The sequence below is a fragment of the Megascapheus bottae genome, chromosome 19 (assembly GCF_031878675.1).
Source record: "Megascapheus bottae isolate mThoBot1 chromosome 19, mThoBot2.hap1, whole genome shotgun sequence".
NCBI lineage: Eukaryota > Metazoa > Chordata > Mammalia > Rodentia > Geomyidae > Megascapheus > Megascapheus bottae.
In genome coordinates this window covers 12,609,786-12,635,785 of record NC_143527.1, presented here as the reverse complement: position 1 = coordinate 12,635,785, position 26,000 = coordinate 12,609,786, and the positions used below count along the sequence as shown (strand labels likewise).

General features: G+C 36.3%; 1 protein-coding gene across 1 annotated transcript in view; it reads left to right on the top strand.

Moving 5' to 3' along the window:
- The window catches only part of Wdr7 (WD repeat domain 7), a 256,133-nt gene that overhangs the window by 178,539 nt on the left and 51,594 nt on the right, over positions 1–26,000 (top strand). The window contains exons 23-26 of the mRNA XM_090353041.1: positions 4,098–4,215; positions 6,729–6,878; positions 7,528–7,610; positions 16,254–16,353. Coding sequence (XP_090209167.1) covers positions 4,098–4,215; positions 6,729–6,878; positions 7,528–7,610; positions 16,254–16,353 — 451 coding nt within the window. The remainder of the gene's footprint in view (positions 1–4,097; positions 4,216–6,728; positions 6,879–7,527; positions 7,611–16,253; positions 16,354–26,000) is intronic.

The following is a 26,000-nucleotide window of genomic DNA, read 5'->3' as shown; positions in this document are numbered from 1 at the left end:
CCTGAATATATCCCTACCACATTTCTTCATTTGCTAGATGATGAAGTCTGACAATTTTAGATGGTGACATTGCACTGAATGTAACTTTTAAAATGCTCTCACCACAGTGGAGCAAACTGTAGATGAGGATTCATGAGCTCTTATGAAAAGTGAGCTCTGCTCAAGTAGACTGCTTTTCTACTCATGTATTTTATTTATAATATTATCTTTGGTATTCAAATCGGATATGCACGCCGAAATGCTAAGTACAACAAATTCTGTCACGTCTGATTTCTTCACAGTAGACACTGTAACCAAAGACCTATCCCATAAGTCTGTAAAGCAAATGATCTGCCTCACAGCCATATGCAGTAGGAGAAGAAAAGAGAGTAAATTCACAATTGACATACAGATTTCAGAATTGGGCAGATACTCCTTTCCTTGCAAACTCTTCAGCTAGGAAGAATTCCACATGAAAATATATCGCACAGTCTTGACTTTAAAGATGACTACATGTAGAATTAGATGTTGTCTGTTGGGACTACCAGATCAATTCTTTTGACTTCATTGCCTGGTCAATGCAGTCCAATAACTGGCTTAAGTGATTTTTTTTCCCTCCTACTGAATTTGCCAGGTAGCTTCATTTCGTGTGTAACTCTTAAGCTACCACAGTGTCTAAGGGCTGGACTAGGCACTTTGGGGGGATACACAGGATTAGAAAGCCAGCTCCTAATCTGCACAGAGCTCACAACACAAAACTAATACATAAAGCCTGGAAGAATGGGATTCAGAAATAAGAGCCCCAGATAAATGGGTTTTGTGTTGGTTGTTTTTGTTTCAATATGAGGTAATTGAGTGTGAGAACAATTGCAGAACACCTTGTGAGGAAAACAGGAAATGTCTGGAGGCCCCAGAGGAGAATGTGCCAATAGGGAGCAGATAGAGGAGCAATATTAGTAAAACCTTAAAGTAAATAAAGGAACCTAATTTTGGGGATAAACTTTGAAAATAATGTAGTGTCAGGAGCCCCACCAGCCTTTATTTTCTCCAAAGGATAGCCATCCTGAAACACATCACAGAAATCTCCCCCCTCAGCCGCACAGGATGTGTTTTAAGACATTCCATGAATGTCTGGAACCATGTTTAGTACCAAACGCTTTTTTTTTTTGTACCAAACGCTTTGTATTCTGTTTTCCCTGATACTTATATACCTATAAGAAAGTTTAATTTATAAATTAGATACAGTAAAAGATTAAAGGCAATAACAATAAACTAGAACAATTATAACAGTATACTGTTATGTATATGTACTGTGGATGTAGACTCAAAATACCATACTATATGATATTCTTTTTGTGGTGCTATGAGAGGACACAGTACCTATATAAAGAGATGAAATGAGGTGAATGATCTAGACATCATGACATAGGGCTAGGTCATTACACAAGGATTACTTCAACACAGGCACTGTTATGCCTTAACAATGTGATAACTAACTTAGGTGATAACTTAGTAGTGAATGATTAGTCAAGTGACTAATGGGTGGTTAGCACACACCTTGTGAAAACTCTGAACAAAATGATGATCACATCCTGATATTCTAGATGTCATGCAATTTTTAAATCTGTCAGTTATTTCTAGAGTTTTCTATATAACATTTTCTAAGAAATCAGAAAAGCAAAACCACACCGACAAGTAAGGTGACTAAGTGCTTCTACTGTGATAGTTCCTGGTTTCACCTTTAGGATTCTCATTTATAAGATGCCTCTCAGTATATAGTGGGGTAAGTGCAGGAGGTTGTGAGCTAGCAGAGCAAAGCCTGTTTCTATTTCCAGTCCGTGGGTTCTGTGTGCAGTTCTTTTCCTACTCTATATTGGACTTTCTAAATGTCAGATAAAGTACCCAGGGGACAGACGCTCTCTAGCTTACTAGTTGTCAACAATCAACTCCAATATTCTGTGAGTTGACACAGGTTTAGAATTATTCAGTTACTATAACGTTTTGGTTTGTGCTGGCCTATTCATCCATTGATGAAAGAAAGGAAACATCCCAAAGATCTTAAAAGTTTAATCTACCCTAAAATATGGGTATGTAAAAATCTAAGTTTTAGAGTAATTATAAAGCAATCTATTGTTATGCCCCAGCAACACTCGGATAAATGTTTCTTTTGCTGAATTTGAAATAGCAACAGGAAAAGAAACTGGATAACTGCCTAACTGCCCATCCATCCTGTTGAACACCTCTTCCCAGCCCCTGCTGGAACCCAGGAGCAGCCAACTTTCCCATGGGGGATATGAGCCAGTGCCTTTCATTTGGTTTCTATTCAATATGTATGCTTGCTCTCCACTCACGTTTTTCTTTTTATTGTAAACATCAAAGGAAGCCTCTCCATACTTTTCCAAGTTCCTGCATTGTATCTACCCTCAGTTTGGAAAATAGCAGAGACAGAGTGATTATTAAAGAGTTAAGCAGTGTAAGAGTCACAAAAATTATAAGCAGACTTTTCTATGATCAGTTTACTTCTTTTAACAAAAGCATCTGTCTAATGGCATCTTTATTTCAACTAAAAATTAAAATAATGACTCTTAGGTCAATTAGAGAAATATCTGCAAACTTCTGACACATAAAGAACTTGTATTCATAAAGTGCTTTGTTAAATGGCAACACTGTACAATTTCTTAAAGATAATTTTTAAAAAATAAAAAAGAAGGGCTGGGAATTTGGCCTAGTGGTAGAGTGCTTGCCTAGCATGCATGAAGACCCGGGTTCGATTCCTCAGTACCATATACATAGAAAAAAGCCAGAAATGGTGCTGAGGCTCAAGTGGTAAAGCTCTAGCCTTGAGAAAGTCCAAGGCCAGTGCTCAGGCCCTGGGCTCCAGCCCAGGACTGGCAAAAAAAAAATAAAAATAAAAAAGAAATATCAGACATTTCATTGGAGTAGGATAAATCTTGATCTGACTTTATATGCATGTTCAGTTATTTAAATTACTAGAAAAACTACAAGATTTACAGTGAATGGCAAAATATCCTTATAGTTAATATGAGGATCATCTTCCACATTTTAAAGTTTAAATCTTTTTCTAGTGTTTATATAATGCAGGTTTGGAAATAAAACTCATTTTTAATGTGTCAAAAATGAGAAATGAATACAGTAACACTGTCTTTACACTGTCTTTGAAGAAGAACCTCATAGGCTGAGTTTGAGAAGATTTCATTGTGTACAAAGTCCTATTATAAATGGTACAATGCATATTGGGCATGGTGGTTCATGACTGTAATCCTAGCTACTCAGGAGGCTGAGATCTGAGGATCATGGTTCAAAGCCAGCCTGGGTACAGAAGGACCTGAGACTCTTATCTCCAATTAACCTCTATGGGAAGTAGGGCTGTGGCTCAGAGGTAAGTTGGTAAGCCTTGAGCTGAAGAGCTCAGAGACATCGCCTAGGCCAAGTTCAAGCCCCATGACCCACCAAAAAAAAAAAAAAAAGGCACAATGGCATGCTTTCTCTTTATGTAAATAGAGATAATATCAATTAAATCAATTCTAAGTAACAACTAGCATGCCACTGAGTAGGTTGGTTCTAAAAGTTCTAATCATGGGGGAAACTAGCAGTGCTGAATATTTGTCAAGCTCAAAAAAATAAAACTGAAGATAATCTTGTAGTACTCAGTTCTTTGTTTCAGAAACAAATGAAATTCACTTTCATATACATGGCCTTAAATATACACTCTTTCAGTGTATATTTAAATCATTACCTTGAAATTTTCTGAAAACAAAATTCTGAAAATGCCTTTTGCACTATTTTTCTTTGCTTCTTTCTGAGCTTTGTGATATGTATTCAGTACTGGTTCTTGATAATTTGTTAACAAGACGTTTTTAACACTTTGGACAGATGCACATACTGTTTTCAATCTTCATGGTTAATTATTCGATTTTGTATTTGATGCCAGAACACCCTGACTCCTAATCACTGCTCATTGTTGCAAGTCCATTATATTCTAACTGTTTGAGTGCTCCCATTGACCTTGAACTGACATTATAAGCTGTGTCTAATCTTTTCAGTCTATATTTCTAATGCTTCTTTTCTTTTTTCCTTTTTTTTTGATCCCTGCTTAGCATCACAATGGGACTGCCTCTGAGCCCAGCAGCTGACTCCGCCCGCTCTGCAAGGCATGCTCTCTCCCTCATCGCCACAGCCAGACCACCCGCCTTTATCACCACCATCGCCAAGGAGGTGAGCACAACTTTACCATGTGCTCCATTTTCTCATTTTTGAGAAGGAATTATTTGGTAGAATAGCTGAAAGTTTCAGTTTATTTTAAAGCAAAGCAAGTTAACAATCTAGTACTGAAATGAATTTGTTGGTGTCTATTCTTGCACATTGAATACTACAGCTGTGCAGTCATCACTTGGCTTTTGTATTTATTTCTGTTCCCAAAGCTACTTCACTGGCAAATATTTCACTCTATAGTTGCAATCTGAAATATAGCAGAGGTATCAAGTTAAGAGATAGTAAAGGTACTCACATGTTTCAAGTTCAAATACTTACACATAATCAAAACTAAACTTATTTAGTGCTGACTCTCCCAACTGTAAACAAAAAATGTAAGTCATAAAGTTGCTAATTGTTTTTTCTATTACATGTCACAGATAAAGACTTGAATGCCAATTGATTCCCACTTTCTTAGTGTTCTAACTAATTGCCCACATCTAACTGGAAAACTAGTAAAGAACAATGAACCAATTAAGGATCTTCCCTATACATCTTAGTAGTGGGAGGAAAAAGGAAAGGATAATAAAGTCCTAATTTTTTTAAGGGTTTCCTCCATTTCCACATGAAAAATGTGTAGACTCACAGGGTATGGGTTCTGTAAGAAATGTTTTTCCTGAAGCCTTATAATTTTTATCTTATTTTATTGTTGGGGTGATGTACAGAGGGGTTATACTTACATTTATCAAGTAAGTGTTACATTACTTCCTGAACATTGTTATCCCTTCCCATGTTTTTCTCCCATTTTCCCTCCCCTCACTCCCTCCTACTCATCTTGTTTTTCCCTTACTTTCCCATTTTCAAATACAGAGGTAAATATACATACAATATACCAGGTACCAAAGTCAGATACAGAAACATCATGAGATAAATCTTAAAGGAAAAAGAAAAGAAATAGCTTCACATAGTACATTAAAAACAACAGTCAAAAGGTAAACCCTCTTATTTCCATATCCTGGAATTCATTTTGCTTAGCCCATGATAAATACCTTTGAGTCTACTCTGATAACCTAAAACTTACTGGGCTTGTAAGATAGCCCCAGGAGCTGTCCTTAATATGCATGTTGTAAGTATATATGATGTGAAGAGAAGAAAAAAGTCCCTAATAGCAGTATGTATAAATGATTGAGACACTGGACCTGTGAATCCTGTGCAGTGTTTTAGTAAGGCTCCGCTGTATTTAAATTATACATATGAATATATTTGGTATATACCTGTCACAAATGTATATATGTTGTGTGTATATAAATTAGTAGTTTTATTAGCTTCAAAAATTATTTAGCAGTTTTTCCACTCATGGAACATACACAGGTAGTAATATAGTAGTCTTACCTTAGTCTGACAGGTACTTGTATTAACTCTCATCCTGAGCTTTACTTGCATTATTTATCTATGAGCAACTTTGAATAAAATATTAGAATACCTAGACTTTAGGTTCATTCTATTCCCACTTTTGGCTGGAAAGATTATAGTTAAGTATTTTAATTAGCAGCCTATATTGTTTCTTTTACAAAGCAAGTTTTCAATCTCACTATTTTATTTCATTTTATTGTAAGGTTGATGTACAGAGGGGTTGCAGTCACTTTTTAATCTTGGATTTTTTTTAATTTTTATTTATTTATTTATTTATTAGCAAAATTCCACAGCAGCCAGCTGTCTACCTCAGTTCTTGTACCTGGCAGAAAAATTCAGGCAAAAAGTGAAACTAGTAAAAGAGATAGGGAATTTTCTTAGAAAATAAGTATGATGGGAAAGGAGATTTCTACTTGTCATGATACCACGGGTACACAGCACATCAGCCCTTCAAAGTTGAGCTGTAGATTCTAGTTCAGGAGCACTTAGGGCCAGGAAGCAAAGGCGTGCACAGTTTAACAGTCTCAGTTCCCCCAGTGACCTGGCTAGTCATTTTTATCTCAGTTCTGGGTTTCCTGGGTTCCAGAGAACTAGTTCTCACTGACATCACTGGAGGGAAGCAGTCTGCTTTCCATGAGGTAATTGTTCTAGATTCTGAATGCAGTCTGATCATTACAGATAATTATCCTTGTTTGGGGGTGGTCTGTCCTAAGGGCGCTGCTGTTTTTTAGGGGTACTTTCAGTTCCCTGTCATAAAGATGTTATTGATAGTCCAGTCTTTCCTGAAACTCAAGATGACCATGGGAAAAACAGCTTAGAACAGTGACAAATAAAATGGAAGCAGAGTTGCCAGGCTTTTCTCTCTTTGACTCAAGTGGTAGAGCACTAGCCTTGAGAAAAGTCCAAAGACAGTGCTTAGGACCTGAGTTCAAGCCCTACGACTGGCAAAAAATAAATAAAAACTAAAAAACAAAAATAAAAATCCTGCCCCACCCCTAAAGTATTTCTTTTGTTTTTAAATTGTTTTTCCTGTTATAATGATAAATGAAAATTAAACTAGCAGCTAGAAATGGAAAGCTGTTTAAAGTAGCAGTCCTATTTAAAGCCTGCACATTTCTTTTTAGGTTCATAGACATACAGCTCTTGCAGCAAATACTCAATCACAGCAGAATATACACACTACAACCCTTGCAAGAGCAAAAGGGGAAATCCTGAGAGTTATTGAAATTCTTATTGAAAAAATGCCTACGGATGTTGTGGATCTTCTTGTAGAGGTAAGGATGTTCTAAACGACATATCAGTCCCATACGTTAAATATTCCAGTATGCTAATACAAGTCATCATTTTTCTTTCCAGCATTTCTGCATGATAAAAAAAAGAAAAAGGGTGATGAAAGAGTGATTACAAAGTGTGTGAGTGTGTGTGTGTGTGTGTGTGTGTGTGTGTGTGTGTGTGTGTGTGTGTCTGTCTCCAAGATACCTAAAATGAAGTAACTTTTGTGCCATTTCTGGAGGCCTTAACTAAATATCCTCAGAAATGATGGCTATGTGTCCATTCACCATTCACATGGACTTGGTCTGTCCTGAGCTCATTTTAAAGGCTGTGTTTGCCTTATTCATTATAAATGAAATGAGAAATTTAATGTACTTCAATACTGGCTGCCTCTTCTCTCCACATGAACACAAACTGGCTTGAGAAAACAAATCTCTATTTTACTTCACCATCTTCAAACTTTTTTCACAGAAAAGCCAAAGGATAGCCTGTGGTACACATAAGTAAAATTGCTTCTGATTATTTTAAAATAAATACAAAAATCAATCTATCTGGATGTCTCATAGGCAGATGAAACTTAATGTAATTACTCAAATTTTAGAAAAATAAATAATTGAAACTAATTTCAGATCTATATCATTTCTGTTGAAGGTTATGGACATCATTATGTACTGCCTCGAAGGATCTTTAGTTAAGAAGAAAGGCCTTCAAGAGTGTTTTCCAGCTATCTGCAGGTAAAGAAAGCTTCAATGACATGCAAAGCAAATAACTTGTAGAAACAATTCTTCTAAATGGTTGTTAAGGTTAGCTCATAGTCATGCTCAATTAGAAAGCCAACTATTAATTTTATTAATATTTCTTTTTATAGGTATTAATGATTTATTTTAATATAACAATATCAAACTAGGTAGAAATAGACAAGATAGAGAAACATTTCTTGCTTCTCATATAAGAAATGGAATTTATTTAGTCCTCAGCTATTAAACAATACCTGACTACTTGCTAAAATAATTCAAGCAGCTTGTGTTCTAAAACAAATATAGAACTTGCTGAAATTTGATCATGAAGATGTTTGTTTACAACAGCTTTAGAAATGAATGAGAGATAATGCTCACCAATGTGTCTGTATTCTTCATCAATTAATAAATGGATGATTTAGTACTAGTAGAAAAAGAAATAGAAGCTTTGAGAAAGTATTATGTGTTAAGTGTAGCTCTAAAAATAATATGTTTTATGTTTTTATCTAGTAAGTTATAAAGTGAAGAATCTTTTCATGCCAAAATGCAATAACATGTTTATTTTTAAATTTTGATTCCTAAAATATTTATACTTTGAGGCACATTTTATTTTAAAAAAAAGTTTTACTTCCATGTACTCAGTAGAGATAATATTAAGTCTATTGACAATTATTTTTGAAGAAAATAGAACAGCTAGTTACTTTTTAAAATGATTTTTAAATAGTTGAACAGCAAGTTACTCATGGTTCTGTGACATCTTTGTTTTTATGACAAGTTCAGCGTTATCCTCCCTTATTTTTGCTCATTTCTCTGCATCTGTTTGTTATAGGGCATGCATTATTGTAGACCATAAATTTCCTGAGAGTAGTGCCATTTCATTATTTTACTTTCAGGGAAGATTTGCTGAATTTATTATACTCTTTGACTTGCCCCATATCTTCTATGTTCACAATAGATCTTTGCATCCTAAACTTGTCATTTTTGGTTCTGACTTAGCCAGCTCAATGCTAAAACATGGACACACACATACAAAGATTATTCCATAATACACATGCACATGTTCTTTTATGATAGAGATTTAAGAAATTAAAATATAGTTATTTTAATGTTGTACCACAAAGTCCCTCATGTTCTTGTTAAAAATTGTATGCATAGCTGAGCGTACCATGGCTCATGCCTGTAATCCTAGCCACTCAGGAGAGTAAGATCTGAGGATCAAGTTCAAAGCCAGCCTGGGCACAAAAGAACCTAAGACTCTTATCTCCAATTAACCTCTAAAAATCAGGAAGGGGGGCTTGGCTCAAGGGGAGGGCGGTAGCCTTGAGCTGAAGAGCTCAGGGATAGCACCCAGGCTGAGTTCAAACCCCATGACCCCCCTACCCCCCCCAAAAAAAAGAAGTATGCATCACCGTGTGCTCACTCCTGTTATCCTAGCTACTCAGGAGGCTGAGATCTGAGGGTTGCAGCTCAAAGCCAGCCCGGGCACTAAAAAAAGTCCATGAGACTCTTATCTCCAATTAACCACCAGAAAACTGCAAGTGGCACTGTGGCTCAAGAGGTAGAGCAGTATGAGCTGAAGAGCTCAGGGACAATGCTCAGGACTGACAAAAAAAAATAAAAAATTGTATGCATCCCAAAATGGTATGCATTAAATTTTTTGCACAATTAATTGGTTATATAGGTACATGTAGTTGTTATCTTTCCCAGACAATATTTTTCTGTAGAGAACTAAGTGAGAGACATATCTGTCACTTAGTGATAGTGAGGTGATAGGAAGCCACTGTAAGGACATACCTTACTGAATATTAACAGGCTGGTTCTTACAGTATCACCACAGCCACTTGTGTGAAGATAAGCTTCTTATGGGTCATGTGAATAGATGGCTGGGTGTTAAAGGGCCTGTTTTTCTTCTTTGTTGGAAGCTGTTGCTTGCAGGAGCCCCTTCCTAAGTTCCTTCAGTTACCTTCCTCAGGTGCATAGCTTCTCTGGTCTGCTGCTGTGTTCTCAGCAGAAGGAAAGAGACTGCTGAAATACTGAGCACTTTGTTATTCTGTCTTAGCAAACTGTAACTGTATTTAGTTTCTTAACTTAGCATTTACTGAGCACCTACTCTGTGTAAAGCTCTAACTAGCTTCTGGGGAGTCAGAGATGACTCCAATGATGACTGTCCTTTGAGGAGCCCAACAGGTTCTATGCAGACATGGTTCTGGGGTCTGTGTTGTGTGCTGAAGTTGAATATGTGCCAGGAGCTGAATTACACTGTGAATGTCGTGCTCAGCTTGGCATATGGCAATTTGGGAAAGTTTCACAAAGGAAAAGGCAGATGAGTAACAAAAATATGTACTAAAAATGTTTTAATAAAAGTGACTGCCAGACAGAGAAGGGGACTCTTCCTCTGAGGGAGTTGGATGGAGAGGAGGAGCTGGCAGTTGTGCAGAGGAGGAGAGGGGAATTGCTGTTGTTTTAGCAGAGTTTTCAGTAATGAGCACTGAAGATGTTTATCAAGCACACAAAATCTCCTTACTCCAAAATTTATGCTTATTTCCATATGTAAAGTTGACTGTCTTTGGATGAAATATTACATTAAATGATACTGTGCATCTCTGTGTAAATGAATCAATGATTACTTTGCAAAAAATTACAGTATATATCCTTTTATGCTGTATATTTTACTTCTTAGAATGAATATATTCTCAAGTAATCTATGCATAGAACTGACATACTGTACAGCTGTTACAAGTATTGGGTTCACTCCATTTCTACTGGTATGAAAGAAAAAAAAAAGAAGAGAATTGTAAAGACAAACTAGCAAAGCTGAAGAAGAGAATGTATACAAAATCATTTCTGAATAGAAAACTGTGAGCATAGATATCCATGCACCCATTATACATGTGATGAGGAAAAACATCTAGGAAGACTCAGGACAGTATGGTTATACAGTTATGTGGAAAGGGATTAACAGGGCAACTTCGACATTTAACTGTTTTCTATGTTATTTATGTATGTGTAGGTCCCACTGAGTATACAGTTTTTTAAGATGTATACAAACACACACACACACACACACACACACACACACACACACACACTAGGATAAGTCAAATGAAAGGAATAAAAAGAAATACCAGGAGACCATTAAAGCCCTAACATAGAAAAGACACAGAAATTCTAGGTAAAATAAGCATTTACACTTTTGAACTGAATCAAGTAATAATCTTTCTAGACAGTAAAGCTAAAAGTTCATATTTTCAGAAATGATTTACCTTTCCTAAAACTTCGTTATTATGTAGACAGACTGATTGATTTTGCTTTTCAAGTAAAAAGCTGAATCAGCTCTGTTTGCCCTAAATGGGCACTTAAACTACAGAAAGGAAGTGAGCACTGTCTGCTTTAGAACAGTGCATGAGCTCATTATTTTAAAGAAACTCCTCCAAACCTGTGGTTTGTGCTTATTCCATATGATGATAACAAAAATGGGATATAAAACAGCACCTATCTTAATTCCAGTAAAATTCTCCAGTCAGTAATTATTCTACAGTGTGCTTCTAGATACTACTCCTATACCACAAGTAGAAAGTCCTTCTAATCATCCTGCGCCATTTTGCTGCAGTTAAACTGCTCAACAGATGGCTGTTGTCTTTCAGTATTAAAGCTCTTATGCTAAAATAAAGCAAAACAGAGTAAGGGTATATAGTTCATTAAGGGAGTACTTGTTTTTATCAAAATAAAAGTTTTGCATTCATGCATACACACACATACACAGAACAAAATCTAGATCTTTAAGAGGCTTTTCTTCTCATTGTGGACTAGGAAAAATATTTGATTTTCATGATATTTAAGATGATAAAACTCAAAGTCTATATTATTTATATTTGAAAATTTATACTGAAACTAGAACTGTATAATTATCATCAGGTTAAACTTGAAAATTACAAATGCTTTAAAGTATGTGAATTTTAAGTATTTACAGCATTTACTTCCCCTCTTTATTAGCATATTATCAGGCAGTACTTGATTGTACTAAAAAGAGAGTAGATTAACTACATCTTGTTTATTCTTTCTGTAGTATGTACTCAGAGGTACAGAGGATTGTGATGATAATAATGATGTAGCCATTAAGATTAACTTGAACTCTATCTGAGCTTACTCTGTGCCAATTGTATTTAGCAATATTTTTATCTTAGGGAAAAATATATGGAAAAAATCTGCTCCTTGCATTCTATTCTAAACACCCTTAGATTTAAAGTGATTATGTATTGAACTGAGAGGTAATTTTGGGTAAATTGAAGTATTTCTTATTGCCTTTTAATTCTTCAGGTTATGGCATACAGTAGTAAATCCAGGTCTTGAGATTACTGCAGATTACCAAAGTCACGGTGACAATGATTTCACAAGTTTTTGTCTTTCTCCCAAATCATACTTCTGTTGGGAATTGCATTTTCCCTATCTTCTCCACGTTGGCTTTAAAATTTATTTATGTGTTTCTTATTTGAGGGCCATTTTCATAACGGTAAAGAGCTTATCAATTCATAGGAATTGTAAAGAGAGAGCCGTGGTAATGCATTGTGTCTGGCACTGGATGCTCAGCAAATCTCAAGCAGAGTGACTGGCTGTCCCAGAGCAGACTCCATTTCCCACATGTTAAACTACACTTTGTGGAGTAGGCACTCTCCATTTCATTTTTATTCCCAAGACATCCAGAAAAAAAGTATTTTTGTATATATGATCTTAGACTATCTACATTCCTGAATTTCAGCCCATGAAAGCTTTTCTAAAAAAATAAAATTAAGAAATTAAATAGTAATTAATTTAAATAGTTTATATTCTCTAGTCATAAGTGTTGTGCTAATGTACGCAGCTTCAGGGGTCTTTACAGATAACTTCTTAGCGATCTCCAGTTGTTTGTCTCCATTTAAAAGTACATTTTTAAAAGGATGACTTAGCAGTGCTTTTATTTCTTGATTTCTGCCTAACTTTTTAGGATAGTTTCTGTTTCCTCTATGCTCATCTGAGTTAGTATTTTAGACCCCATAAAATATTCATTGATCTTAAAAAATTCATGCTTTGCATAGCTCCCACTCTAATCACTGAAGAATGAGCATAGAGTTCTGAGCTGCATTAAACTTCTTACTGTTACATCCTGCCTACTTAGACCATATGCATGTATTTATATATCAGGAGAAGACAAAGTTCCTGATGGAAGAGAACAAACAAATATATAGTCTAATATCCCAGGTGGTGGTAATTTAAAAATAGCACATTTTTTTTTAAGTAAAAGAGAAGGCCTTGTAAGGATGCCCTTTATCAAAATATCCTTGGAACTGGGACCTGTGTAGTAACGCATGAACAGATCAGCTATTGGGCCAATAAGATTTTGAGCAGAGCAAGCAACAAATGTCAAAGTCTTGGGGTGGGAATCTCTGAGCATATCCAAGAAAGTACAATGGATTACCATGTCCAAAGCAGTGTGAAATAAAGAGGCTCAGGAAATGAGGTCTAAGCTTTGAATGATACTGAGGACAGAAGAAAGGGCAGATGCGATTTGCAAGTTGGCAAGTTCCCTTCTAACTGCATGTCATGTGGCAATATGAAAGGTTGGAGAGCACTGGCCTTAAACATTTTGGATGATGACCATGTTAGCCTTTATCAAAAATTATGTATCACATTGATACCTCAGTCCCTTTTATTGTGCTTCTACTTGCTTGAGTCCAAAAGCTCTCAAGCTTTCTAAATTTCCTTTGTCCTGCATAGTAAAGGAAGGTTCTTGGACTAATTTGGACAAAAGAATGGTTTCTTGCCAGCTCACTTCCTAAGAAATGTTTTCCAAGTGACTTATACCATATCATCATAGTGACTTGAATACTGAAGTGCTATTTCCAGAAGGCCCTGGACATGTGAATACTTACTCTGAGATGTTACAATTTTAGACATTCCTGTAGGCTCAAGTCAAGATTAGAATAGTATTAAAAATCATACCTTCAGCACCTTGAGGAGTAGGAGAAAATCATACACATATCACCATCCTTAATCTTGACAACCTCATATGGAGAGCTGGAGCCAGGAAGAGCCTAAGCTGGGGACAGGGTGAACTCTAGGATTCTCTGTAGTGATTGGCTCATTGCAGTCAGAACCCATAGTGCAGCCTTGTGCCTTCAGTGCTTACACACACTTCTATTCAGAGAACTGGGAATAAAGTTTCAATATGTTCAAGCATGGTGGCATTTTTGTAATCTTAATACTCTGGGAGCAGGAGGATCTCAACCTGCACTGCATAGCAAGGAGGGAACGAAGAAGGGAAAGGAGAGGTAAGAAAGTCTGAGATGAAAGCTGCCATAAGATCTTCAGTCTCCTTACACTCGTGTTGTTTAAAGTACTAGTCTAGTAGTAAATTGCACGAAATGGAACGTGCACACCTGTAATATATGGTCCTTTCAGACAGACTAAAGATTTGATACCAAAAATAGATTTTATCTTTTTTTCCCTATAAATAATGGCATTTCTGCTTGATGCAGAAGGATGAGGTTGATATCCAGAGCATAGAAAATGGGCAATATAACAAAGCACTGCAGATTCTAGTTTAAGACTTTGACACCACAGATGCATTTTATGTGCATGTTTTGTTTTGAAAAGCATAATTTAAAAGCAGTTCTATTTTATTTTACAGAAGTATTTTGGCAATATGACTGCTAAATCTATGCAAATAATAATACCACTGCAAGTTTTGTTCTTCTGTGGCTACTAATCTGAACAGACCAAACAGTTGTTAAAAACATTTATTTGGGGGCTGGGAGTTTGGCCTCGTGATGAGAGTGCTTGCCTACCATGCATGAAAACCTGGGTTCGATTCCTAGGTACCACATACATAGATAAAACTGGAAATGGTGCTGTGGCTTAAGTGGTAGAGCTCTAGCCTTGAGAAAGTCCAAGGGCAACAGTGCTCAGACCCTGAGTTCAAGCCCCAGGACTGGAAAAAAAACTCAAAAAATATTTATTTGTTAAATATTAAGTACCATACAACTTTAGCAGAAGGTAAATTACATATTTTTATATGTATGGAAAAAGACATCAATATTAACATAGATTCAGGGACGTACAGTGTTAATATAACTTTGGGATTGCAAGGCAATAACTTTTTTTAAGTCTTCCAAAGTATTTTCTGTTTCAAATATAGGTATATTAGGTCTTGAGTGCTAATTCCCACTCTTTCCATTAGGATAGAGTAGTGTTTATGACAGGACTCACTACTTAACAGTGGAGGAAGCTTCATAGGTTTCAGGAGTGTTCTGTGTCCTTCCTTATCTAAAACTAGCGTGCAAGGACAGTGATACTTTCCAAACTACTTGTGCCTTCTGAATGCTATTATGAAGCATGACTAGTTAGGGGACGGAAAGAAATGTCAGTTAATCTCTTTTGGTAATAAGTAACAACCAGAAGTGTAGTAACATAATTACTCTATCAGAATAACCCTACTCATAGATACAAGCTTGTTTCTTGGCCTGTCTTCCTAGAATGTAGCATTTTATTCTATATTTACCTCAAGAAATGAGTATTTCAATTTGTTTTCTGACATGTTTTATCGCCCCTCTTCTCTTTAAAAAGAATAATGAAAAAGTTAGTTTGACCATATAGAACCAGAGGTGAAACTAGCAGGGAATCTGTCCAGAATTGATTAAAAATCCTCATAAACAGTAAGATAGGGCATGCATTTACTGTACAAGTCTCACTGAAACCATAGAAAAGATATGAAGTCATACCTGATTTATACTTCTACTTTTTATTCTTGCCTTTAGAACCCAACTGTATGCACACAAAATCAGTATGACAAACCATAGATTAGGGATTCAAATGCTTAGTCTAGTTATGTAAACTGATCTAAAAACCTAAAGAGAATTACGAAAGGGGTGACACTTATCAAGATGTATTATTATACTCATAAATGACATGTTGAATTGAAAACCTTTTGTCCAACTGAAAATAGTAAAAACAAATTAATTTAAAATTTTAAAGAGAAAACTGACTAGCCTTTTAAAGCCTTTAAACTGTCCTTCCTAAGTCAAGTGAAAAATAAATACCAAATACATTCTTAAATTGCCAATAGCCTTAGTCATCTTGATGAACTGGAAAGTGGGGAAAATCTCAGGATTTGGAGGGTTACTGTTTGTACAGGTCACTTTCTAAAGTCATTTGAAATTATTGAAAAGATATTAAATATAATCTTCATGTGGCCTTTCTTGATTGTTTGGGTTAGAAAGTATATTTCACTATCAAGTGCCATAAGAACATAATTAAATATATAAATTTTTCATTTCTAAATATTTCCATATTTAGTCTTCAATTGTATCTGACTCTTATTGTTTCAAAAATTCAGGGGTGTTTATGATTTTGCAGTTTTCTATAGAAAATAATCATTAACAGGCCTAAGTGCTATCCCACATCAAATTTCTTTTGAATTGATTTTTTTAAGAATTACTAAAGTATGTTTAGAAAGCTTTAATGTGATTATTGTAGATGTGTTTATTTAGAAATATATATCAGAGCTGACTCTAATCTCTGAAAGTATACTGTCTGCTTCCACATACAGGTAATCTCACCTGCTTCTTTTTGTTGTTTTTGTTGCTATTGTGAAAATGTTCAATCCAGGTTCTACATGGTCAGCTATTATGAGAGGAATCACAGAATAGCCGTTGGAGCGCGCCATGGTTCAGTGGCCCTATATGACATCCGGACTGGAAAATGTCAGGTAAATAAATCATTGTGACTTCCTCTCCATAAAGTGTGGAAGTTATTGAAAGGAGAGAGAGAGAGAGACTAGCACTTTACCAGTTGATGTGCTGAGCTGCTGGGATATTATGGATAATGCTAAAAGGATCAATAGTTTAATGAAGGACTCAAAGAATATAGAGCCCTACTGTCTTTATTCACGGCTACTGAAGGACTGCACAGATGGGCTATAGTAGAGCCCAGAGAAGGGTGGCACTGCTCACAAAACATGTGGCAGTACTTTTCTTCTTGTTTCAAAGTTTTCTGATTTTATTTTTGATATGTATTATCTATAAAAAGAAAATCTGGTGATTCATTGTTCAGATGCAGTGGTTGAACAAAAGTAAATTTTCTTTGTAAGAAAACTGACGTATTGAGGGGTAGAAGTAGGAGAATAGTGAAAGGATGACATTGATCAAGATGCAATGTATTTATAAACTGATTTGTTGAATGGTAACACCATTGTACACTACTTAAAGATAATAAAAATACAATTAAAAAAAATAATTTATAATTTAGCAATTATAAACCAGTAATATTGTTAGACTTCATGAAGAGAAAACAACAATAGCCTTTAATTTAGCTCTGTAAAAGTGAATTGATTGATTCTGTATGTGAAATAATATATCATTTTAACATATCACTTTTTACACTTTTAGACATTGCTTATGCTTTTATAGAAAGCAATTCATCGTTTATGAAAAATCTTGATTATGGTCTTAGTCACCTGATTTCAAAGCATACTGGGTGACTAGACAGGGAAAATATAAGGGACTTGAACCCCAGGCTTCAAACTGCTTTTATCTCAGGATTACCCTTTTAGCCAATGCAAAACCAAGACTGCAATCCACCAACATCATAGTTAAAATTAGTGTCCACCAAGCTGTAGTATCACATCATAGATTCTTATGTGTCTTGTATATAATCAGTGCTTCAATATTCAACTGCATGGTGGTAATGGGATTTTTCCAGAAGGAATATGAAAAAAATTCATAAGGCTGTGGGCAAAATTTTAGGTGGTACCTCCAATTTAGTAAGCAATTACTTTTCCAACAGCTTCCCTGGTAGCATTGCATGAAGTAATTCTAACAGATGATAACAGAGGTTGTGGTAAATGTTTCAGGAACCACAGATCTCAGCCTCTTGAGTAGCTAGTATTATAAGCGTGAGTCACCAGCACCCAGCCTGAAACACAGTTCTAAGTGTCTTTGTATTTACAGGGACTTTTGACTGTAAAAGAACAGTTCAGTATGCATATATAAATTTAAAATTCCATTCCATACCACTCAGAAATCACTCTCGGCACTGTGATGTACTGCCCTTATTCTTTCAATATACTTATAAATATTGCAAATATTATTGTTTGGGGAAGTTGTGTGTATTTGCATATTGCATTAAAACTAGAATCAACATTTTAAAATTTTCATTGCTAGCTATAAATAAAATATATTTATGATCAAATACAAATTCTGTCAAAACGTAAAAGAGAAAAACTGTTCTACTCCATCTTAAAAAAAAAAAAGTTTCAGGAGCCAGACAAGTTTAGGGGATATTGTGTGCATATTGAATGTATTTCCTTGTGCAGGCTTCGGACTGTCTTGTGAGTGAGTGATCATTGTGTATGGAGTATAGGACATTTGCTGTACTTCCTAACTGTTGAATTATTCGTGTATGTTTCCCCAGACGTATTATCACCATATTTCTTTATTGTGGATACTCACCGAGAGCAATGAAACCACATTGTATTCATAAACTACTTTACTGAGTGACAACTCCTTTGTGTAACAACTTAAAGATAATTTTTTTTTTTTTTTTGGCCAGTCCTGGGCTTGAGCTCAGGGCCTGAGCACTGTCCTTGGACTTTCTCAAGGCTAGAGCTCTACCACTTAAAGCCTCAGCACCACTTCCGGCTTTTTTCTATGTATGTGGTACCAAGGAATCGAACCTGGGTCTTCATGCATGCTAGGCAAGCATTTTAACCACTAGGCCAAACTCCCGGCCTTAAAGATAATTTTTTAAAGAAAAGCTACAAAGTTCTGTGGCTCATTGCCATACGTTACTTAAGAGGCTGAGATAGGAAGGCTAAGACTTGGAGCTAACCTGGGCACACAGATTTGAGAAGCTCTCATTTCCAGTTAATCAGCAAAAAAGATGGATCTGGAGGTTTGAGGCACGGTAGAGTCAAAAGGAGCCAGGCAAGAGTGCAAGGCCCTGAGTTCAAGTCTCAGTGCTGGCACACAGAAAAACTTAAGTTACAGAGGCCTGGAGCATCGGTAGAGTGCTTGCCTACCATGCAGGAAGCTCTGGGTTTGATTTCTCTGTACCACAGATACAGAAAAAGGCAGAGGCGGTACTATGGCTCAAGTGATAGTGCACTAGCCTTGAGAAAGCCCAAGGGCAGTGCCCAGGCCCTGAGTTCAAGCCCCAGGACTGGCAAAAAAAAAAAAAATCTTAAGTTACAGGTTACTTAGGATATTCTTTAAAAAGACAGGCAGAGGGGCTGGGAGTTTGGACTAGTGACAGAGTACTTGCCTAGCATGCAGGAAGACCCGGGTTCAATCCCTCAGTACCACATACATAGAAAAAACTGGAAATGGTGCTGTGGCTCAAGTGGTAGAGCTCTAGCTTTATGAAAGCTCAAAGACAGTGCTCAGGCCCTGAGTTCAAGTCTAGGATTGGCAAACAAACAAAGACAGGTAGAATCTTCAAATAACATTTTCAAATCTTTTTACTACAGATTTTTTTTCTTTTGCTAATTTAAATTTAATTTTAAACCAGTATATGAGTACATAATAATTATATATACCAATGAGCTGCCATTTGATATCTCAATACAAGTATGCATTGTATAATGTTTAAATCAGCTCAAATATATCTGTCCTTAAATATTATCCAATTTTTTTGATGATTCTGGGGATTCGAGTGTTTTATGGCTTGAGCCACTCCCAAAGCCCTTTGTCTTTTATGTGTTTAGTTGAAATCTGAGATATAACCACCTAGATAAGTAAGTCACAACTGAATAGTCAAAGACTCCAAAGACTGAGAGGAACCCAATCTGTGGCTCAGTAACTCAGAAGACCCACAGCTGTTCCCTGTTATTAGGCACATTGGTAATGAATTTTTAAAAATTAATCCCTTCCTCTTCTTTTTTTTACTTTATGACATTGACTTCTGTCTTTGAAATCATTTTTCTTCTCAAACTAGAGTCTGAGATCATGCCAAGCCCCATGGTAAGTATGCAAGCCTCTAAGGAACATGAATAATACTATTACTTATGTCAAGGATTGATAAACTGTGATCCAACTCTGGCCTACTACTTGTTTCAATAAGTGAAATTTTACTGGAATGTAGCCATTCACATTTGATTATGTATTAGTGGCTACAATGCAAAGATCATTTGTGACTCACAAGTCTATGATATTTAACTAGCTGACCCTTTATTGAAAACTTTTGCTAGCCCCTTAACCAAGAAAACTGAGGAGGAACCATTAAAAAATTTAATGGAAACTCATTTAAAACAATATATAATAGAGAATAATAAATTTTAAAAAGTGTGTGGGATTGAATCCCTTCTCTACCGCTAGTGAGTTGCATAGTCTTATTTTGTCATATATAAAATGATAATAGAAATAAGACCTACTTCCGGGCTTGGTGGCTAAGGAAGGAAGGAAGGAAGCAAGCAAGCAAGCAAGCAGGCAGGCCTATTATGATGAGATGTATTGAAAACTTCCACCCACACCTTGTTAAAGAGTGTATATGCAGACCTCACTCAGTGAGTGAGAGCATGGCGATAGGTGTAGAGATTGCAACAGGGTCCTGCTAGGGGAAGAAAGACTGGACTCCTCTCTGATGTCTGTAGGGACAAATGAGAAATTATTACCAAGAAACAAGTTGGGTTCAGTGAACGGAAAATTGCAAAGAGGAGACATCATTTGTGAAGGGTTTTCTGGCTAAACTGATTTGACAGCATTTGCTTCTCAATGCGGGCTAGGGTGATCAGATACCCATGATGGGGATTGTCTCTAAACTGACTTAGCAGAAGTTTTGTTCCAACTGAATTCAGCAAGGATAGAAAAGGAAGCCCAAGGTCAGGCCTAGCCAAGTGCAAGACTTAAAGCTCCTTGAGCCAAGGCTTAGACAAAAGTAAGAAAGCTCATTTGCAAAAACCCTGAACACAGTGACTGTATCATTAGTTAGTATCCAGTAAATGTTGACCATTATTATATTAAAATTGAAATACTCTGTTTTGCAATTGAACTACACTAACTAGTGCATTTTACAGATAAAACTTGTCTATACCTGGGGACTAGGAGCTTTTTCTCCTCAGCCGGGTGCACTTAGGTAGAAAGTCTTTAAGTCAGCTGCCTGAGGCCATTTGCATAATTCCTTTATAAAGGCAGTCTTGCTTTTGAACTTCCTCTCTACTGGTTGTGGAGAGTGGAAATTTTTGATACAGTTCCTTTGCTGCTTACTTTGGATGCTAACCAATTTAGAAATCAGCTTAACTGGACTTCTAATAATCGAAAAAAATATAACTCCTAATCAACAAGTTGACTTGTTGCTAGGCAATATTCTTGCTAAGAAGGAATATTCAGTCCCATGAGTCTCTTAGAGCTCTACATGTATATGTTTGGTTAAATCAGAAAAGAAAATCTCCCCTTCTGCAGTATTTACCTTTGTTCTTGCAGACCTGATGTCTTCTCAATGATTTCTCATCCTTTCTGGATGGGATCTTGTGTAATAGTTTCTGACTCTGTGCAGGGTTCATGTCAACTGGTTAGTTCTTCATATGAAACACACTATTGTGTCAGATCCATCTTGGCCAATCTAGATCCTCTCCTTTTCATCACTCTATGATAAGCACTACACACAAAGAGCAGTGATACTTGAAAGAACAGAAGTTGCCTGCATACTCTGTATTTTAAATTATCAAGAGAACTTTATGAGTATCATGATAGATGCACAACAAAATACATGTTGATTAAAAAATCTTGAGTCTTTGGAGGAAAAAAATGAGAAATAGAATGATCTGGTAAATGAATGTTAAATATATACATAAGTCACATAAAGTATCAATTTGACTATAGGTATTTTCAGTATGTTAGGATCACTGTATGCAGTTATTCTCTGTAAGGGGAAAAGCATATCTTTTCAGAAATAGATTCTCTTTTCAAATAACCTTTCTTGGAATCATGAAGAACGTATCCATATTTCTGAAATAGAATAGAAGCAGGTCTACCATTGGCCAGAATGTAGAGGAAAACATATGTAGACATTGATGTGTACTTTTTTCAACAGCCTGATGGCATGCTAAATCTGAGCTACTCTGGTCTAGCAGGTTCTTACTTCATGTGAACTTCATATTCATCTCATGAGGAGAGGAATGGACAGCAGAACAGTGTCCACTTAGTTTTCCCCTTATCTCCTGACTACCCACTGTCTATTGCTTTGCATATTGAGTGGTGGGAAGGTAAAAACTACTGTGAACTCTATCCGCATGTGTTTGAACTCTGACATCCTTTTCTTGTCCAGCCTGGCATGCTTTACCAGCAAGACTTCACTAATACTACACGCGTCCCCCCCATCCCCCCGGTATTGTTACATGCAAGCATCTGCCACGCGTTTACTTAAACTAATAGAAAGACCCAAACAATTGAAATCACCAAAATGGTCATCTTGTTTTTTCCTATTTCAAATAAACCAATAAGTGTGTATACAGAATACCAGTATACAAATTCAGATACAGTAACCTCATAAGATTAATCATAAGTGGAAAAAAGGAAAAAAGAAAAAGAGAAAGGAGTAACTTTATGTTGTACATTAAGAACAGCAATCACAAAGATAAACTCTTATTTCACTAACCTCGAGTTCATCTTGTTTAGTCTCATCCTGTATGACCTTGTATACACAGCTTTTGAGCTATTGTCCTCTGTTAGGAGACTCATAAAGGTGTACTAATTATTACAAATGAGGGAAACGATAGAGCCTATGTTCCTTTGGGACTGGCTTACTTCACTTAATATGATTTTTTCCAAGTTTTTCCATTTCCAATGGGTGATGTCATTCTTTCTGATGTCAGCGTAGAATCCTGTTGTATATAAGTACCACATCTTCTTGATCCATTTGCTTACTGAGTGGTATCTGGGTTGGTTCCATATCTTTGCTATAGTAAATATTGCTGCAGTGGACATCACTGTGCTAGTAGCTTTAGTATGGCCTTCTTCTGGACATTTGGGTAAATGCCAAGTAGTGGAATTGTTGGGTCATAGGGGAACTCTGTTTAGTCTTTTGAGGACTGCTATACTGCTTTCCAGAGTGGTTGAACGAGTTTGCACTTCCACTAACAGTGTAGTAGTGATCCCTCCTGGCCACATCCCCACCAGCATCTGTTGTTACTAGATTTCTTGATCATGGCCATTCTAACTGGAGTGAGGTAGAATCTCAAAAGTTGTTTTGATTTGCATTTCTTTTATGGCCAGCGAAGTCAAGCATTTCTTCATGTGTGTAAAGGCCATTTTTATTTCTTCTTCAGATAAATCTCTTTTTAAGTCTTTAGCCCACCTTTTAATGGTTGATTCTTTGAAGATTAGTTTTGGAAAGATTCAATTTTTTTAGCTGTAGATATATTTTAGATATAAGGCATTTGTCTGTTGTAAGGTTAGTGAAGATCTTTTCCCATCTTTTGTCTTAGAGAAGCTCTACAGTTTAATGTAGTCCCATTTGTCTAAATTTTCTTTAAGTTATTGTATTTCTGGACCTTTATTAAGAAAGTTTTGACCTGTACCAAGAAATCCTAATTTATCTCCTATTCCTTCCTGTCAAGTTTTCAAGGTGTCTGCTTTTACCTCAAGGTCTTTGATCCATTTGAAATTAATTCTAGTGCAGAGTGACATATAAGGATCCAGCTTTAGTTTCTTGCAGGTGATTAACCAATTGTGCCAGCACCATTTGTTAAAGAGACTGTCTTTCTTCCATGTTATGTTTTTGGTTCCCTTATCAAAGATTAGGTAGCCATAGGTCTGTGGATAGATTTCTGGGTCTTCAGTTCTATTGCACTGGTCCTCAGGCTTATTCTTGTGCCAGTACCAAGCTGTTTTGATTACTATAGCTCTGTATTAGAGTCTGAAGTTTGATATTGATATTCCTCCTGCACTGTTCTTTCTGCTAAGGATTGTTTTTGCTCTACGGGCTCTTTTTTTATTCCATGTGAATTTTTGGATTGCTTCTTCAACTTCATTAAAGAAAGACACTGGGATATTGATGGGTATGGCATTGAATTTGTAGATAGGGCTTGGCCGGATTGCCATTTTCACAATGTTAATTCTTCCAGTCTAGGAGTATGGGAAGTTTCTCCATTTCCTTAGTTCTGCTTTGGTTTCCTTTTTCAGGTTTTTTAATTTTTTCATCATAAAGGTTCTTTTCATTCTTAATCAATTCCTATGTATCTTATTTTCCTTAAGGATGTTGCAAAAGGAGCTGCTTTCCTGATTTTTGCTACTCTCTTCTTGTTGTTGGCATACAGGAAAACCATTGTTTTTGGGGGATTTTTTGTTGTTGTTGTTTGTTTTTTGGGCTTGAGCTCAGGGCCTGAGCACTGTCCTTGGATTTTCTCAAGGCCAGAGCTCTACCACTTGAGCCTCAGCACCATTTCTGGCTTTTTTCTATGTATGTGGTACCGAGGAATCGAACCTGGGTCTTCATGCATGCTAGGCAAGCATTTTAACCACTAGGCCAAACTCCCAGCCCTGTGCCAAAGTTTTGAATCAGCTCAAGTAACATGGGAGTGGAGTCAAATGCAGTTTGGTTGGTTAGATGGTTGGTTGGCAGTGCTAGTCCTTGATCTCTGGACTTCTCACTTGCTAGCAGGTGCTTTATCACTTAGAGTAGACTCCCAGCCCTTTTCTATTTATGTTTTCAGATAGGTTCTTGAGCTTTTTGTCCAAGGCCAGCCTAAGGCTCTGTTCTTGCTACCTATGTTTCTTACCTAGCTAGTGTTACAGGCTGCACCACCATGCTGTGTCTTCAAATGCTAAGTAATTTTGAGGACTAGTTTTAACAGCTTAAGTAATGCTTGTGTTTTAACTTCATTCCTACCTCTACTAGCCAATCCATATTTCATGTAAATGGAATGAGTACGACTTGGTGAAAAAAAATTGAGAAACCTGTACCTCCCCCCCAAAAAAAATGAACACATATGTAAGGAACTAAACAAGTAAATTTCACTAGATTCGTGGCATATAGTCTTCAGTGGTGGCTCTTTTAAATTGGTGCTTTGTAATCATTTCCATAGCTACCATCCTACTTGTCTACATCTTACCTTCCTTTTACTGGTGCATATGGAGAACCAGAAGCCTGCAGAACCCCCTTCTCCTACCTTAGCTTTCTACCATTAGAGCAGCACTAAACCACACACTCTTACTGCGGTTTAATATAGCCAACTTCCCTCTCCCTTGAATTCTGTCTTCTCTTGACTTCTGTTGTACTTTCATCTCTTAGTCTTTTATTTTACTATTTTATTAGTTAGACTCCTTGATCTGCAAAAGTACCCTGATGTTAATTCTTATCATTGTAACTGCCCAGATTACAGATTTCTTCTTTCATCTATTCTTTTTCCTGGCTGGCTGAGAATCAATGCATTGTTATTGACTCTGACTATTCTCTGTAAGCAATTTAGACAAGTTAGTTTCACTTTCCCAGCCAGAACCTTGCCCAAACTCCTGCTCTATGACTTTTAATGATCAGCTAGACATTTGTATTTAGATATCTTATTGTCTTGAATTTGATGTGTCAGAAAATATCTCTAGCCCTTGCTTTCGACCAGAATCCTGACAGACCTTTTTAATGGCATAAACTAATGAAAGCACAACATCCTACCTTTCCTTTACCCATCATATACAAGCTCTGAATTCAATTAATTTCTCTCTTTTAGTTTTGCCTGATCTTCTCTTTCCTCTGCTAACATCCTAAATTAGACCTTGATTTGTTCTTTGACACCTTTGAGAGGCTAGGTTTGCTCATCATGCATCCATACTTCCTTCCTTCTTGAACATCATTTTATTCAACAATACAATCTTCTGTTATTACTTACCTACCCTCATCATCTCCCACATTATGTAGGAAGTATTGAAGCCTATCTGATGGATAAGTGATGATATTCACGCAGACTATACAGTTATATCCTCATGATTAAACCACCTCTGGCAAATAAAAGTGCTGCAGACAATCCATGTGATAGTAATGTTGTTGACTACATTTTTAGTAATGAGTCTGTTGAAAATTATTTGTAGGGTATAAATTTCTGGATTTACAATGGTAGGTTAAAAAAAAATCTATGTATCAGATTACCAGAATGCTCATTAGCTGGTTCCACCAGTCATATCTGAGCATTATGTTGTTTGAGGGCTCTCTAATATTTCTGTGAATAACAGCATAAATTTTGAGCCATAGTTATTCTCATTTTTTAAAAAATGCTCTACAGTTGGCCTATTTTGCTTTTTGTACTTGTTACTGTAGACAAGTCACTGTTTCTTCGTTTACTCATGATTTACCATTCATTTTTTATGCTAGTGGTTCATGTCTATAACCCTAGCTAAACAGGAAGCTGAAATCTAAGGATAGTGACTTAAA